Source organism: Eucalyptus grandis, chromosome 8 (genome assembly GCF_016545825.1).
Source record: "Eucalyptus grandis isolate ANBG69807.140 chromosome 8, ASM1654582v1, whole genome shotgun sequence".
Lineage (NCBI taxonomy): Eukaryota > Viridiplantae > Streptophyta > Magnoliopsida > Myrtales > Myrtaceae > Eucalyptus > Eucalyptus grandis.
In genome coordinates this window covers 50,476,368-50,494,823 of record NC_052619.1, presented here as the reverse complement: position 1 = coordinate 50,494,823, position 18,456 = coordinate 50,476,368, and the positions used below count along the sequence as shown (strand labels likewise).

The 18,456-nt window shown below is 39.7% G+C and overlaps 2 protein-coding genes across 2 annotated transcripts; both read left to right on the top strand.

Moving 5' to 3' along the window:
- The first annotated feature begins 4,610 nt into the window (after positions 1-4,610).
- LOC104439833 (cysteine-rich repeat secretory protein 38) lies at positions 4,611-5,558 on the top strand. Its single transcript, XM_010052849.3, has one exon. The coding sequence runs from the start codon at positions 4,660-4,662 to the stop codon at positions 5,380-5,382; it is 723 nt and encodes a 240-aa protein (XP_010051151.2). The 5' UTR covers positions 4,611-4,659; the 3' UTR covers positions 5,383-5,558.
- Positions 5,559-8,516: 2,958 nt separating this feature from the next.
- LOC104456541 (cysteine-rich repeat secretory protein 38) lies at positions 8,517-9,343 on the top strand. Its single transcript, XM_010071353.3, is given in 2 exon segments — positions 8,517-8,837; positions 8,840-9,343. Coding segments are annotated over 2 exon segments (720 nt in total). The 5' UTR covers positions 8,517-8,578; the 3' UTR covers positions 9,301-9,343.
- The last annotated feature ends 9,113 nt before the right edge of the window (positions 9,344-18,456 follow it).

Genomic DNA, 18,456 nt, shown 5'->3' with positions numbered 1-18,456 from the left:
ATAGGAACTATTCATTAGCATTTCTCTAAAAGCGCAAGATGCGCTCCATAGAAACTATTAATCAACAATGCCTGCTAATGAAAGGCTCGCGTTTTTTCATGCCGATGTGGCTGGAGACGCCGTTGTCACTTAAATTATTCCTCACAGTTTCAGTATGCGGTTGCCACTTTTTTTAAAGTTTCCAATTGTGAAGACCAAGAAAAACGTGGAGCCCACTTTTGATTTAAGCTTATATCTTGCCATCTTGCCATTCAGGACGAAACCGGCTACCCTCTTTTCCAATACAAAGTAGTTTTTTTGGCAGATAAGCCACTAGTTATTGTGTTAATGAGTTACATATATGTCTTACAATATAGTCCGTGTATTTTAAGTGCTCAACTTTCATCTGATTCAGCGTGACCGATAGTCCAATTGATTAATTCTTCTCTTCCATGTAATAATGTTTTTGGGAGCCTTTTCTTCTGAAGTTGCATGATGATTTTGGATGTTTAGATTTTTTAACATACTTAATATGCCCTATTTTTAATTATTTTTTTAAAGATATCTATTAAAAATATGTAGTGATGACTTTTTCATATGATAATGGTTTAGGAGTTTTTTCTTTTGAATTTGCATGATAATAATGGATGTTTAGAATTTTTAATGTACTTAATTCTATCATATTGTTAATCATTTTTTGCAAATGTCTATTAGAAAATTGTGTGGTGCTGACATGAGAAATAAATGAAGATTGGACTATTAGATTCGCCGAATAAAATAAAAGTTGAGCACCTTGGATACATGTACCGTAGTGTAATGTCATATATTAAAGTTTTAGTTAAACCAAATGCATTTATTAAACTAGTATATTATTCCTTCACTCTGATGAAATGATAAAACAAAAGTCGTTCCAGCAGAATGAACACAGAAAATGATGATCCGGACAAAATTTATGTTTTTTTAACCATGCGGAAGTGCAATTTCGAATTCCAAGCGAGAGCCTTGGAATATGCCCAGTCACACACGAGATTGGAATTTTTAAAATTCTAATTTGTCTTGGAAACAGCGGCGCTGACGAAGAGGGCACTGCAAAATGTGCGTAATTACCTAAATTCACCAACCCTCCAGAATTTTTAAAATTCTGATTTGCCCAGTAAACGCAGTCTACCACCAGATGGAATGTCATTCCAGGACATGCTCTGACCAATTAATATTTAATATTATTTTATGTGCTAATGTTGCAAATCACCGTGTATCGCTAGCAATAATTTAAAAAATCGCAGACGGAATAATTCATTTTTATTTTATTCATCAAATTCCTAATATCGTTTCTATTCAATTTGCTCGTAATAGAGGATGTTAATGTATGTCATATCGTTTGTCTAAGAAATTTATATACATTTATATAAAAAGAGTTTCTCTTTACGTTTCAGTTTTGAATTTTTGGATTAACCTTTTAATAATCTCTAGTGCGAGACAGCTACGTCTTCTGTGCTCTAGTCAGAGAGACTTCTGACTTAAGTAATTATTGAAAAATATGTCTGGACCAGATAAAAAAATGCATTGAGAAATACCCAATTTATATCTTCTAGAAAGATATACGTCAAGGAGAGCACAAATATGTTCGAGGTGGTGTTTGCCTAACTAGTCAAACCTTGATGTTTACTTTTCCCCATTTGCCCCGCAAGTCTATCCTTTCAAAAATTAATGTCAGAAAGAGGAAGTGGAGTGCATTACCGGATAATTTGTAATTTTCTCGTGGGGTATCTCTGCAACTAAAACCTTTTCAAACTAATACAAATACTATAGTACAAATTGTCCACAAATTTTGAACATATTGTACGATGATCAATTTACTCCAACATTTTTAATTGTGCTAATTTAGTTTAAACATTATAACAATTTGTTAATGTAATCCTTCTGGCCAATTTAAACGGAAATTTTTAACGTAATGTCAATTGTCTTGCATAGTACAACTAGTGCTAATATTGCTAGTTTTTATAGTTAGTTTTGCTTTTTCTTTTTCTTCCTTTCTATTCCTTTTTCTACTAGCCGCAAGTGAGGGCCATGCTTTCCGCCTTGCTAGAGCTAGCAACGACGATCACCCCGACTCTCATTTCAAGCCAATGTTGCCCTCACCACATTTGGGCAAGGGTTGCCACCAAGGGTGACCTTTGCCTATGGCCAGTTTTCGGCACCAACGATCAACCAAAGGCAAAAAAAGGAAGAAACAAGGAAAAAAAAATTATAAAATAAATAAATATATAATAAAAATTAAATAAAGTTGTAAAAGTTGTCAACGTCCTTGTCATGTAAGACAGTTGGATTCCATGTTAGCAAATTTTAACCAAACTAAGTTGATAGGTATATTGGTAAATTATTAAAAGAATCATGACTAAATTGATATAATTGAAAATTTTAGAAATGAACTAATTATCATATTACAAGCTTAGAACTTTTTGGACAATTATCCCATACCAAATGAACCTGCCCAAATTATATAGAGGTATAGGTATTCATGGATATAAGGATAGCATTCGCGATTGATAATTAGTACAACATAAAAGTACCTTTTCATTATCGTTGTATTAGATTTTTAAACTTTTCGCTAATTTCATTCACTGTTTTTTCCCGACGTCATTGTTTATGTCATGCTCGCAGAGATGATCTCTTTTCCACTCTCGCTATGTAAAATGATACTCTTTCCAATTATTACTTATAATGACCTTGAAATGGTATATAAGATGACAAGAAGAAGGAAGTAAAAAATATGGTTTCCAGTCGAATTAAGTGATGATACTTTGAAATGATGGTTGATGACAATCGTAGTAGCACAAATGGCGCAACACAAAAATGCGACAAAAATTTAATTATACTTCAAGTGGCTAGGACCCAAAAAGAAGGGCTTGGTCTGTTAATCCGTAATCTCATACGTCCAAACTTTAATGGTAAGGACTCTCAAAAGTCACAAACTTGTATAACCACCATCATGGCAAAATTACCAAAAAACTCATAAATCTATTATATTTGTGCAAATTCAGTTCTAAACCTTTCATTTTAGTTAATTCAATTCAAAACCCATTGAAAATTTGTTAATATAGTCCATCTGACTAATTTTGATTGAAAATTACTAACGTGGATATTGGTCATCATGCCGGTAATGACGTAAACAACTTTTATTGATATTTATCGATTTTTTTCTTTTTTTTTCCTTTTTTTATTCTCCTTCTTCCTCTATCGGTTGCTCGGCCTCGATGATGGCTAGCCAGGGTTGCCCTCACCAGCCTTGGGTGAGGACGCCCTGGCCGAGATCTCCCTAGGAGCTAATGAGGGGTGACTCATTATCTTCAGGCGAGGCTCGACCTTGCCGGTCATTACTTTTGGCTGGTTGCTGACCATCATAAAGGCCTAGCAATTGACAAAGGAAGAAGGAGAAATAAAAAGATAAAATATAAAATAAATAAATTTTTTGAAAATATTAAATTAATAAAATTTGTTTATGTCATTGCCCACCATGTTATATAGGGTGGCTGGTGTCTACACCAGGTGGTTTCTGACCAAAATTGTCTAGATTGACTATGTTGGCAAATTTATCTTGCCAATCTTTAAAAATGTTTAGCATTAAATTGATTAAATTAAAAAGTTTAAAACTCAATTAATACAAGTGCAATAGATTTATGACATTTTTGGTAATTTTTCCGATTGGTTCACCCTTCCATGGAAGGGGGAGGTGTTCAAATCCCCACCTTCTCGCAGTTGAGTGTAGAGTAGAATAGAGTAGGACTATGGCTGTCAATTAATTAGCGCTTGGCATTCCTACCAATATTATAAAACTGATTCAAATGATAAAGTCGTGGATTGAACTTGGTCATATTATGCTATGGCATAGCGACAAACGGCCGGATATGACTGCACAAATCAATAAACAAGTCTTTACACTGGTGATGCCACTACTATTGCTATCACGATTGCCTCCATTTTGCTTCCTTCCATGAGATACTGGTTGGCGGTCACATGATCGTTTCGAATGCGTATAAAACATATGAACAGCTATTCAAAGCATAGAAAAATACCAACTCTCTAAATTTCATCTCCTTTTTCACTGAAGATGGCCTTGTGAAGTCTGCGACATCATTAATTTTTACCTTACTTTGATAAGATTCATCAACCCTAAAGTGGACCTACATCTTCCTGCATAACTTACCCTTTTAATGCAAAGTGTAGCATCCTACGTATATAGATACACCAACGATTTCTTGCGAGAATTGGCCTTCTCTCCTCAAAATCAATCCGTCGGAAGAATATTTAGCTAATCATCTGTGATTGAACATAATACAATAGTTTCTCAAGTGGTTTTAGCCCACATTTTCGGCGAAGTGATCTCCAAGCTAATCCACTTTATTCAACCCCATCTCTTTTAAATTTTTCCAACGACGGCGCCCGCGGTGAAAGAATCGAAGTTGCGACGCTGGAAAAGAAAGAATTCGCAGCCTTTGAAACTCCTTCCTTTTGGTCAAAAACCATGACAATTTGACGGCTCAACTGATATCCCCTCAATGCCTATAAATATGCATGCAAACAACACTCTCGTCTCATCCTCATCACAGACACAGCACGAAGGTGACACAACTTCATCTCACAGCACATTCATATCATATCATCATATCTTTAAGTAACAATATGTCTTCGGCCCGCTTTATCTTGCTCTCGCTCTGTTCCGCCCTCCTCCTCAGGGCCGCCCTCGGCGCCGACCCACTCTTCCACTTTTGCTCCAACCCTGAGAACTTCACCGTGAGCAGCCCGTATGAATCCAACCTCAACAAGCTCACCAGCTTCCTCTACACCAAGACCCCTCCCTCAGGCTTTGGCCTCAGCTCCATCGGCCAATACCAAAACCAGGTCTTTGGCCTTGCATTGTGCCGAGGCGACGCATCACCCTCAGTCTGCAAGACCTGTGTAGCAGACGCTGGCGCTGAGATCCGCCGCCGCTGCCCTCGCAACAAGGGGGCGATAATCTGGTACGATGACTGCATGTTCAAGTACCTCGACGCTGACTTCTTCGGCCAGATCGACAAAACCAACAAGTTCTACATGTGGAACCTGAACGACGTGAGCGACCCTGCGTTGTTCAACGGCAAGGTAAGGGCGATGCTGACCAGGCTGGCTAAGGCAGCCTCCTCAATTCCGAGGCTGTACGCCGCTGGAGAGAAGGGAGTGGACAGTAAGACGAAGCTGTACGGATTGGTGCAGTGCACGAGGGATCTGTCGGCAACCGAGTGCGAGAAGTGTCTGGAGGGCGCAATCGGTGAGCTTCCGAGCTGTTGCGACGGAAAGGAAGGTGGGCGAGTGGTCGGCGGGAGCTGCAACTTCCGATACGAGATTTACCCTTTTGTCAATGTTTAAGAGTCCTTGCTCAAGGACCTTGGCATGGTTTGATCATCCTCTAGCTAGGGTGTTCCTAGCGGAAATTACGGAAAATAAAGTGAAGGAGAGTGGGGAATAAATCCGACTCTTTCGTTATAAGAAGAAATTGTGTAATATTCAAGACGAGAAAATAAAGATATCTCTTTCATTCCCTATCCAATGACCAAAGTTTTGAGTTCCGTATGCTTTCTTGTTGCAATCGTTTCTAATTTAACTTCCTTTCGTGCATCCCATATGTGAAATTTTAACTACTATAGTCTTGGCTGAATTTTGTGTTCTCTTGAGCTTAGTCCAGATAATCCTGTTAAGGTCAGAGCTACCTCACTTAACTCAATCCAATTATAATGCAATTTATGTGGGCTTAATATTACTAAATGATAATGCTTCAGATGTGCAGATGTAATCTAATAATATTTTTATTTAGGAATCGGGATGAATCCATAATTTTTCTATGCGATGAATGGGTCCACCATAAATTTGGTGTCAACGAGAGATGGTTTGGAGAAACTCCAACTAGGAAAATAACTATTGCCACCACTTGGCCAACCACCTTTAGCTATCATAACTAACTAGTATAGAACATCATAGTACATGGATTTATGACGTTGTAAAGGCGTTCACTCTATATAAATGAATTTAGATTCAAAATTTCCTAAAGCACAAAATTTTAATTTACGACATTTTGCTCACCTTAACTAAAAAGCAAAACGTTCTAAAATATTTATTGTCTTTTACAATTTCATTTTTTTAATTGTAATCAAGTGCAAATGGAATTCTTTTGTGTATTTTGTGACATTTTACGATGATCAATGGTGTTTTTACCACAAGTATGTGGAAAACGTTGTAAAATGTATGATCTTAAAATTTATGGTGTCACGACATTTTAGAATACATAAAAGTATTAATTTTTTTAATTGAATGAGGCCTCGCTGATTTTCATAACTATACTACAGCGTTATAAAACAAAAATAATAGATTTATAGTACCATCCAAATCACATTCTATAATTTCAAAAACTCTTCCAGTTGCCCCCTCTTTGAAAAATTTTCTTGCGTTCATAATTGCAAAGTCCTTATTCCAAACCTATTAGCCGTAGATGACCCCTCTTAAATTATGGATGAGACAAAGGGCTTTGGTTGATTCAGCAAGTTGCTGATTCGCATGCCTTCGAAAGTGCAAGATACGCTCTCCGAGAGAACTACTATATTCAATAAGGCAAAATGACGCAAATAATTTACATACGTTCTTGTTGGAAATTCAAAAACATTTGAGTATTTCATTACTGGGTGATTTGTTGCCAGAGGTGAGATAGATAATTCTTCGTAGCATAGATAATTGGCCAAGTCACAACAAGATCAGAAGAAAATTGAGATAATCAGCGACGCTGACTAAAGAGGACGCTGGAAACGTGTGTGATTAACCGACATCACCAATTCTCTAGAATTTTAAAATTCTGTTTTGCCCAGTAAACGCAATTTAGCAGTCAAATGAACGTCATCTGCTATTGTCTTAGGGGATGTTATCATGCTCTGCGAATCGGTCATCAGTAAAATTATAAATTTGTTACATTATTTTATGTGCTGATGTTGGAAATCACTGTATTAAGCAAAAATAAATAATTACACAAGAAATATATTCGTTTCTAGTAAAATATTGTGGATCACTTATATACGTGGTTTATGTGCTTTTGATGTACATGCGGATCTCTTTTTACCTATGTGCTTAAACTTTTGGGGTGGACTTTCTAATATGATATTAGACTTAGTTTCTACTCCAATTTTATGGTATTAGACTCATTTCTATTAAAATACTGCGAGTCACTTGCTTGCATAATTTACGTACTCTTAGGCTACGTTCGTTGTCTAGATTTCTAATAAGGATAAGACTGGATATGATAATATATGAAATTCATGGATTTATTATATCCTATTTATCGTTTGGTAATTGTAGCAATAAAGTTGCGTATATTCGCATCATATCATGTGCATTGTTTGATTAAACGATCTATAATTATAAATGAACAATTTTTTTTTATAAATAGAGATGGTGAAAATATCTCGTGATAATTTTAATGTTTTCCAATTTCCAATTACACCAGTAACCCACAAGTATCGAATCACATAATTTCTTTTGAAATAATTTTTCAATCTTTCAAACGAATTCGCAGATCTTACTAAGCTCTAATGAGAATTAAGGACTTGATCTGCCAATTTATTTTCATGCATACAAACTTTAATGATAATTACACTCGAAAGTCACGTACCTTTGTAATTCCGTAATTACCCAATCTAATTGAATAGGAATTGCCAGAGTCGATAGAGGAGAACATTAGCAATTAACTAGCTGCCGACACTCCCAATGACACACAAAAATACTTCAAATGGTAATTTTATTTAACTTGATCATGTATGGCATGATAGCAAACGGCCATATAAAACTGCACAAATCAATTTCATCAGCCAATCTTTACATCGGTGACGCTACTATTCCTCCCTACGGTATGATGGTTATTGATTTTTTCACATTTCTTTAAGCGGGTAGAGATGGAAGAATTAGCATAGCCCACGGCAGCTCATCTCCTTTTCCGTTAATGATTGCCTAGTCATGTTTAGCATACTTTGATGGAGTCATTAGACCTAAAGCGGACCTACATCTTCCTGTATAATTTAGCCTTTTAATGCCTATTGAAGGTTCCTGCGTCAACTTAGTTACACAAGTGAGAACAATTCCTTGCGAAAATGGACCTTCTCTCCCCCAAAATGAATCCGATACATAAGACTTTCTCGAGCCATCTTTGTTCAATATAATACGATAGTTTCTCAAGTTGTCGTAGCCCACATTTGCGGCCGAGTAATCGCGTAATCCGCGAGCTAATCCATTAATTTAAACCCAACTCTTTTAAAAAACTCCGACGCCGCCCATGATTGAAGATTTCTACACGGTAAAAATCGAACATGTGAAGCTGCGAAAGAAAAAGTCGTACGTCTGAAATTCCTTCCCCTTGGTCAAACCACGACAATTTCCACCTTCGAAGATGTCCTCTCATATCCCCTCACCGCCTATATATATGTATGCATGGAAATAACATACTCATCTCATTTTCATCACAAACACAACACGAAGGTGACACGACTTCACCTCACAGCACATTCATATCAAATCTTTAAGTAACGACATGTCTTCGGCCCGCTTTGTCTTGCTCTCGCTCTGTTCCGCCCTCCTCCTCCAGGCCACCCTCGGCGCCGACCCTCTCTCCCACTTCTGCTCCTCCTCCGAGAACTTCACCGCAGGTAGCCCGTACGAATCCAACCTCAACAAGCTCACCAGCTTCCTCTACACCAAGACCCCTTCCTCGGGCTTTGGCCTCGGCTCCATCGGCCAATACCAAGACCAGGTCTATGGCCTCGCGCTGTGCCGGGGCGACACATCGCCATCAACTGCAAGGCCTGCGTGGCGGACGCTGGCGCTGAGATCCGCCGCCGCTGCCCTCGCAACAAGGGGGCGATAATCTGGTATGACAACTGCATGTTCAAGTACCTTGACACCGACTTCTTCGGCCAGATCGACAATGCCAACAAGTTCTACATGTGGAACGTGAACAACGTGAGCCACCCGGAGGCGTTCAACGGCAAAGTAAGGGGGCTGCTAACCGGGCTGGTCGAGGAGGCTTACACTGTGCCAAAGCTGTACGCGACTGGAGAGATGGGACTGGAGGATAAGACGAAGCTGTACGGATTGGTGCAGTGCACGAGGGATCTATCGGCGACCGAGTGCAAGGAGTGTCTCGAGGGCGCAATCGGCGAGCTTCCGAGCTGTTGCGACGGGAAGGAAGGTGGGCGAGTGGTTGGCGGGAGCTGCAACTTTGGATACGAGATTTACCCTTTTGTCAATGTTTAAGAGTCCTCGCCCAAGGACCTAACTAAGTGTGGTTTGATTATTCCCTAGCTGGGGTGTTCCTAGTGTAATACATGGTAAATAAAGTGAAGGCGAGTTTGGTTATTTACCTGAGACTCTTTCATTATTTTAATGGGTTATTTAGGCCGTTTGCAAATAGGAATTTGATGTCTTTATCAATATGTCATGATTGATTGATATATATATATATATGTATGTATGTATGTATAATGAAAATCCAATCATCCACGAGTTGATACATAAAACTTTATCGTCTACAAATTATATGGCATTTTTCATCGCCATTTTGCCAATGTTATGTATGGAGAAATATTTTTGGAATGGTTGGTGCAAATTTTTTTTTTTTTTTTGGACAGTGTTGCAAAACTTATTATTATTGTGGAAGTACCTTTCTCGTTTGAGACCATTCAATACCTTAGGTAAAGAGAATTCCGGTGATTGTGTTCAAATATTGATATATCCAATCATATCATGTGCTTGGCCAAATTTTGTATTCTCCTGGGTTTAGTCCAGATAATCCTATTAAGATCAGAGTCACCTCAACAGTCCAATTATAATGTAATTTATGTGAGCTTAATACTACTAAATGGTAATGCTCCTAATGTGTAGATGTAATTAATATTTTTGTTTGGGTGTCGAGATCGATCCATAATTTTTCTATGCAATGAATGGGGTCACCAATAATTTGGCGTCAACAAGAGAAGTTTCGAGAAATTCCCACCAAAAAATAAATATTGTCACCACTTGACCAACCTCTATTATAAATAACCAAGTGTACAACATCATGGTATATGAATTTATGACTCTGTACAGGTGTTTACTATATCTAATCGAATTTAGGTTCAAAATGTCCTAAAGCGCAACATTTTAAAATTTACGACATTTTGCCCATCAAAACTAAAAAGCAAAACATTCTAAAGTTCTTTTTGTCTTTTACAATGGAAAGGAAAGGACAAGACCACCTTTCATACATTTCTACTGGTCCAGAATTCGAATGTCATTTTTTTTTTTTTTAAATTGTAATCAAGTGCAAATGGGATTCTTGTGTATTTTATGATATTTTACAATGACCGATGGTGTGTTCACCACAAGTAAGTGGAAAACGTTGTAAAATGTAAAATCTTATAATTTATGGTTTCATGACATTTTCTAGTGCATAAAAGTATTAGTTCTTTTAATTGAATGAGACCACGCTGATTTTCATAACTATACTACATTGGCATTAAACAAAAAACAATAGATTCTATAGTACCCTAAAAATCCCATTCTATAATTTCAAAAACTCTTCCAGTTGCCCACTCTTTGAAAATGTTTCTTGGGTTCAAAATTGCAAAGTCCTTGCTCCAGACCTATAAGCCGTAGATGACACCTCTTGAACTAGGGACGGGACAAATGGATTCGGTTGATTGGACGGGTGACTGATTCACATGTCTCTTAAAGCACAAGATATGCTCTATGAGAGAATTAATGTCTTTAATAGGGAAAATGATATTAATAGTTTACATAAGATCATGTTTGAAATTAAAAAACATTAGAGTATTTCATTATTGCATGATTTGTTTTATTATGCCAAAGGTGGGATACATAATTCTTCGAAAGATAGACAATTAGCCGAGTCGCATCAAAATCAGAAGAAGTTTGAGATAACAGCAAAGATAGACAATTAGCCGAGTCGCATCAAAATCAGAAGAAGTTTGAGATAACAGCGATGCTGACGAAGAGGACATTAGAAAGTAGAGATGTGCATGATTACCTAAAATCACCAACTCTTTAGAATTATAAAATTCTGATTTGCCTAGTAAACGCAATTTACCAGGGAAATGGAGTGTTATCTACTATTATCTTAGGGGATATTATCCTGGGTCTTGCTCTGATGAATCAATCATTACTAAAATTATGAATTTGTTGCATTATGTTATGTGCTAATGTTGGAAATCACTGTATTTAGCAATAACAAATAATCACACAAGAAATATATTACGTATCACTTGTCTACGTGATTTATATGCTTTTAATATACATATGGGTCTCCCTCCGCTTTTGTGCTTAAAGTTAAACATTTGGATAAACTCTTTTATATGGTATTGTTGCGACCTTTTTATTTTTTTGGCACCCCCGTGGGGCGGGTGCCTTGCGGAGGCTAATGGTTCAGCTATGTTTATTAAGCGTAGCCTGGACTCTCCCAAGTCCACCAATTCACGATTTAATGGTTTGATGTTTTTAACCTGTGAGTTAATTTTAAAATGGAGTCGCCACTAATCGATTTGGGGTGGGTCGATTAGAAACCCAAGCGAAGTATTGGGAGAAATACTCGCTCCTGCGCAACCAGAGAAATTAGGATCGGAGACTTGATTACACTAAATAATCACTAATGCCCTTTGGGTACCTAATCTTGTTTAAACCCTAAGGCTTTTTGGATTTTTGAGGGGTTTTCCATGCATTTGTAGAAGAAAAACATTTTTGGATCATTTTCTCATTTTTTGGACATAAAAGCATTTTTTTGATATTTTTCTGAAAATAAAAATCATTTTTTGGCTTTTTCTGAATTTTGGCTTTTTTTTTTGGGAAAATATGGATATTTTTGATTTTTTGGTTTTTTGGAAAATAAATTATTTTTTGATTTTTTTGATTTTGAAAATATTATATTATATTATAATAATATAAAAACGAACTAGGTCGGATCCTCGGGTTGGGTCTGACCCGGGTCGTCCACTCGAGACCGCGGGCCTTGCCTAGGATTTTTTCCTTTTAAGCGGAAAAGCCCAAGCCGATTTTGGCCCACTTCACAAAAAATTGTAGCCCAACACTACCCAGCCCACGTGTGCAAGCCCAACATGGGGAAACCCTACCCGGATGGGGTTTCGCTCGACCCGACTCAAACTCGATGGGCACCTCTCTCTGCTCGGGTCTTCGCGGCGCCGGTGAAGGCGGGCGAGGCGTTGAGATGCAAAGGGGAACGACGGACTGGTGTGACTGGAGGTGGCGATCGGTGTCCACTTTGTTACCTATTCTACGGTGGTGGCGCGATAAGGCGGTGGATGGAGGTGGTGACAGGGGGCTGCAGGTGCGGGTGACAATGACGGGGGAGCGACAGCGGCCCTTCAGCTTCCAGATCTGGCATGGCGTGGCGGATTGATCGCGGCAACGGAGTTGGGCACAACTCAAGGTGGTGGGGTTTCAGCGAAGCTTGGTCGATGGCGTCGGGAGGGATGGCGGCGACGGCGGGTCCTTGGCTTCTTAGATCGCACCCGGGACGACCTCCTTCTTCGGTGACCTCACTCAGCCCCAAACCTCCTCCTCTCGGCCGACCTCCGATTAGATTTGGGCTCGCTCGCTCTCGGACCTCCCCTGAAGTCTCTCGGTGGGAAGCTATTGGAGCTTGCATGCCTTCGACCTTCCTCGGTGTGCCCGTCCTCCTCCGGCCTTCGTCGGGGGGCCTATTTATAGGCAGAAGGGGTTCCGGTCGACGGAGGTTCGGCCGCCGGTTGGCGTGCGCCGATTGGCCTTAGGTGCGGCCGAACTGGTGTCCCATCGCTATCTCACTTCATCGCGCGTTGTCTTCGTAGCGTGTGGTCTGTAGAAGCGGAGGAAGAAGGAGGAAGGAAGAAGAAGAGGGGGAAAAAGGGCCTCCTCGTGTGGGCCGAGCCAAAGGGGCCCACGCAAGAGAGAAGGAGGGGTTGGGCTTGCGGGCCCGGCCACGATGGGCTGCTCTTTTTTTTTTTTTTTTTTTTTTAATTATGATTTATTATCCAAGAAACAAGAAAAAATAAAAGAAATTACAACCTAATTAAAACCTAATCAAAATTTTAGGTGTCAACAGTTGCCCCTCTTTGAAGGCGAGTTCGCAGAGGTTGCTTTCAAAGACAAACTGATACCTAAATTTTGCCTATGCATATGCAATAAATTATATCTTATTTGGTATCTAGTGTCCTATGCAAGGAAGAGTAACGTAGCATTATATGTAGTAAGATAGATAAGAAGATACTTGTAGTTACTTATCGAGAGTGAGTGAGATATGGTGCAAACCCCGAATTTGGCAAGTATCAAGGCATCATCTTACCTGGTGACATGAAGAGATTGTTTTTTCAGGATCTGAACCTTTCTTCGGTCGCCTGTTGGAATAATAAGTGGTTTGTCTAGGACCCGAACCTTTCTTCAGTCACCTTGACAGGGAATCGCTTTTCTAGGACTCGAACCTTTCTTCGGTCACCTATTAGAGCAATTTGGGAAGGTCTCCCACCTCCTAGTAAAAGGGGAATATCGAGGACGTACCTCGCATATTCATGAAGATCTCTCACCTCCTTAGATATTCATGAAGGTCTCCCACCTCCTAGTAATTGGAAATATCGAAGACGTACCTCGCATATTCATGAAGGTCTCTCATCTACTGGTAATTGGGAATATCGAAGACGTACCTTGGATATTTGTGAAGGTCTCTCACCTCCTGGTAATTAGGAATATCGAGGGTGTGCATCGCATACTCATGAAGGTCTCTTACCTCTTGGTAATTGGGAATATCGAGGACGTACCTCACATATTCATGAAGGTCTCTCACCTCCTGATAATTGGGAATATCGATGACGTACTTTGCATATTCATAAAGGTCTCATACCTCCTGGTAATTGGGAATATCGAGGATGTATCTTGCATATTCATAAAGGTCTCCCACCTCCTGGTAATTGGGAATATCAAGGACGTACCTTAGATATTCATGAAGGTCTCCCACCTCCTGATAATGGGAATATCGGGGACGTACCTTAGATATTCATGAAGGTCTCTCACCTCCTAGTAATGGGAATATCGAGGGCGTGCCTCGCATATTCATGAAGGTCTCTCACCTCCTGATAATTGGGAATATCGAGGACGTACCTCACCTATTCATGAAGGTCTCTCACCTCCTGGTAATTGGGAATATCGAGGATGTACCTCGCATATTCATGAATGTCTCCCACCTCCTGGAAATGGGAATATTGAGGACGTACCTTAGATATTCATGAAGGTCTCTCACCTCCTGATAATTGGGAATATCGAAGAGATACCTTAGATATTCATGAAGGTCTTTCACCTCCTGGTAATGGGAATATCGATGACGTACCTTAGAAATTCATGAATGTCTCTCACCTCCTAGTAGTTGGGAATATCGAGGACGTACCTCGCCTATTCATAAAGGTCTCTCACTTCTTGGTAATTGGGAATATCGATGACGTACCTCGCATATTCATGAAGGTCTCCCACCTTCTGATAATGGGAATATCAATAACGTACCTTAGATATTCATGAAGATCTCTCACCTCCTGGTAATTGGGAATATCGAGGACGTACCTTAGTTATTCATGAAGGTTTTTCACCTCCTGGTAATGGGAATATCAAGGACATACCTCGCATATTCATGAAGGTCTTCCACCTCCTGGTAATTGGGAATATTGAGGATGTACCTCGCATATTCATGAAGGTCTCCCATCTCCTAGTAATTAGGAATATCAAGGACGTACCTTAGATATTCATGAAGGTCTCTCACATCCTGGTAATGGGAATATCGAGGGCGTGCCTCGCATACTCATGAAGGTCTCTCACCTCCTGGTAATTGGAAATATCGAGGATGTACAACACATATTCATGAAGGTCTCCCACCTCCTGGTAATTGGAAATATCAAGGACGTACCTCGCATATTCATAAAGGTCTCTCACCTCCTAGTAATGGGAATATCGAGGATGTACCTTAGATATTCATGAAGGTCTCTCACCTTCTAGTAATTGGGAATATCAAGGACGTACCTTAGATATTCATGAAGGTCTCTCACCTCCTGGTAATAGGAATATCGAGGACGTGCCTTAGATATTCATAAAGGTCTCTCACCTCCTAGTAATTGGGAATATCGATGACGTACCTCGCCTATTCATGAAGGTCTCTCACCTCCTAGTAATTGGGAATATCGAGGACGTACCTTGCATATTCATGACGGTCTCCCACCTCCTGGTAATAGGAATATCGAGGACGTACCTTAGATACTCCTGGTAATGGGAATATCGAGGACGTACCTTAGATTTTCATGAAGGTCTCTCACCTCCTGGTAATGGGAATATCAAGGTCGTACCTCGCATATTCATGAAGGTCTCCCACCTCCTAGTAATTTGGGAATATCGAGGACGTACCTCGCATATTCATGAAGGTCCCTCGCATATTCATGAAGGTCTCCCACCTCCTGGTAATTTGGGAATATCGAAGATGTACCTTGCATATTCATGAAGGTCTCCCATCTCCTGGTAATTGGGAATATCGATGACATATCTCGCATATTCATGAAGGTCTCTCACCTCCTGGTAATTGGGAATATTGAAGACATACCTTGGATATTCGTAAGCGTTGAAGGAGTACCTGGATAATCATAAGTACTAGATGCTGAAAAATACCGGATTGCTTGTAGGTATTGAAGGGGTACTTGGATGATCACAAGTACAAACTCTTGGAGGAAACCTGGATCAACACATGTATCGAAGGGGTACTTGGATGATCACAAGTACAAATTCTTAGAGGATACTTGGACGTTTGCAGGTATCAATACTCTGAGGACAACTCGAACAGGTCGAGTGTCGATAAGAGGGAGTACTCGGCAAGTGGTGGGTGCTCAAAGACAGGGGATACTTAGACAGTTGCAAGCACCCAAACTCAAGGGACGACTTGAATAGGTCGAGTGTCAAGGAGAGAGTACCTGGATAGTGGTAGGTACTTTAAGACAAATGCGGATAGGAATATGCTTACCATGCAATATCTCTAATCTCTGAGAGTATGTCTGCTATTTGCACAATAAGTACACATGATTGTATATGCTGTAAATTCATGAGTTCAAAATGGGATTTATGCATGACAACTTTGTCAGTTTTGCATCATCCGAATTCCACTGGGGAAGATTTTGAAAGACAACATTCATTTAGAATGTAGATGTCTTGAGCAGATGTAGATGTCTTGAGCATGCTAGATGAGGGACTTTCAGTTTGAAAGGACTTTTCGCTCACTCTCATGGAAAAGGCTATCCTGACCATTGATGCGAGATTTATAAGGATCACACTATCTCATTGTCATCATGTCAACAGGGATCTGAGTATTCTCGCAAACGGTACGACTTTACCAATGTGAGAGGTCTTTGTCGAAACTGTGATGAAGTCTTGGTTAGCGGCTCATCAAAGGGGACTGTCGAGGTCAAGGCTCATGAACGAAGTGCCGCACGATCATCCCCGGGTTTTCAAGTCAAGAATCCTGCTAAAAGAGATAGAATAATCTTGCTCATACTTCTTCAAGCGATGCTTATAAACATATGAAATCCTACGTTAATTGAGGTGCCCTTAGTCTAAAGAGACTTTTACAATGGGAATGTAACGTAGACTTAGCTCACATGTAAGAGGGTGAGAGTTGGTGACTGTCTCGGCATTTGTCACTGGTCTTTCTTGTCAAATGGAGGTTCTATAGACTACAACAACAACTTTTTCTTGGCTGCATTTTTGACCCGGGGGGTGGCATTGGCCTTACTTATACCAGGCACACTGCTTTTTCATGCCCCTATTTTTTATTCCAGTTCTTCATTTGTGGGCATTTGACCTTGCTTTTACTAGGTACACTGCTTTTTTTTTTTTATGTCCCTAGTTTTTTTCATTTTTGTTGCTTGAGGAACTGATCTAGGCAAGTTCAACTGAAGCATCGTTATTTAGACCCTTGAGTCTTCATCGTCAGCTGGCGCTCTAGGCTATGGCAATAACTTCTGCTTTGTCTCAATGTGAGGGTCAAATTACAAACTCACTTGGGTTGTGCAATGCATACAAGTGCATAGAGAAGGAATTGCTCTTCGTCATTCTAAGGCACTTAAATTAACGCGAGTGTTCATATGCAATAAAGACACCAGAAGATCGATGCAAGTGCGAGCAAGAAAATTTCTATATCTCTTCTCACCTTATGATGCTGCTTCGCCTCCGATCTGCCCCAGTGTGGGATGGTTCTTAACGGGGGTATGAGAGAAGCTTCACCAGTGTATGGGACTCAAGAAGGGGGTGAGTAATGAAATGCCTCTCACTGTTTTGGTTATCGTACCATTCGCGGGAGAACTCTTTACCCTGCAACCATGGAATCTTCTGCACTTATCTCACAAGTGTATAGATGGGGGACTGTGTGTAGGATATAGCTTGCCTGTCATCATTCTGACGCACCTCATCCAGCATGCTCAATCAATCTTGTATTCTTCACTTAACTATCTATTCTAATAATCCTCAGCGGAATCAGTGATCTAGATAGACAAAATCATCATGCAAAAATCCATTTGGAAAATGCATGCAACATTTTAAACATGAGAGAGTTTGTACTCTCAAAACAAGTGAATGGTTTTGACTCAATATTGACAACTTTAGGGGTTAACATAAAGGTGTTTCCAAATATGTTAAATTTTGAACATCAAAAGGGTTATTCGCAAATAGATGTTGATGGTTGTCCCTATTGATTAAGGATATGACACATGAATGATCAGCCAAGGATTGGGAATCTGATCGGGCATCTCTGCTTTTGCCCCTATAGAAGAGAAGATGTACAAGTAAATCAATTTAGTCTGGCCAAAATCAAATGTAAGTTGAGGCCTGAAGATTTTCTGTCATTTGCTTTGGTGATTGCTCAGGATGCCATTTTACTTAGGAGAACTTATCAGAGTTTGACATGTCTTTCCTTGATTTGTTATTCGCATTTTTTACGGTCAAGTGATCCTACAATAGATAAAAGGGATCATGTTAGTCAGAAGCTCTTTCAAGAGTCGAATAACTTGAAAGCGATACAACATTACCCTTCACTGGTTTGCAGATGATTGGATGGAGCAAAAGGGCGAGTGGGACATGAAGTTCTACGTCTCTTGCTTCGTTAAGTCAATTATTCTCCCGCACTAGGCTAAGGCACCGGTGGCGTCGGTAGTGCGCTTCTTTTCATTTAACCAAATCGGCTTCGGATGACACGCCCTTTTACACGAAGTCAAGTGAATTTGATCTTTTGGTCATTTCCATGTACTAACTTGGCCAATATTGATTTGCCAAACCTAACCATCAAGTTTGGCTCTTGAATCCTGATGCTTCCTGCCAATAGGGGGAATATGTCAAAAGTGAATTCAAAGA

Coding starts and splice junctions, on each gene's coding strand:
- LOC104439833 (XM_010052849.3), top strand. CDS start 4,660: ATGTCTTCGGCCCGCTTTATCTTGCTCTCGCTCTGTTCCGCCCTCCTC.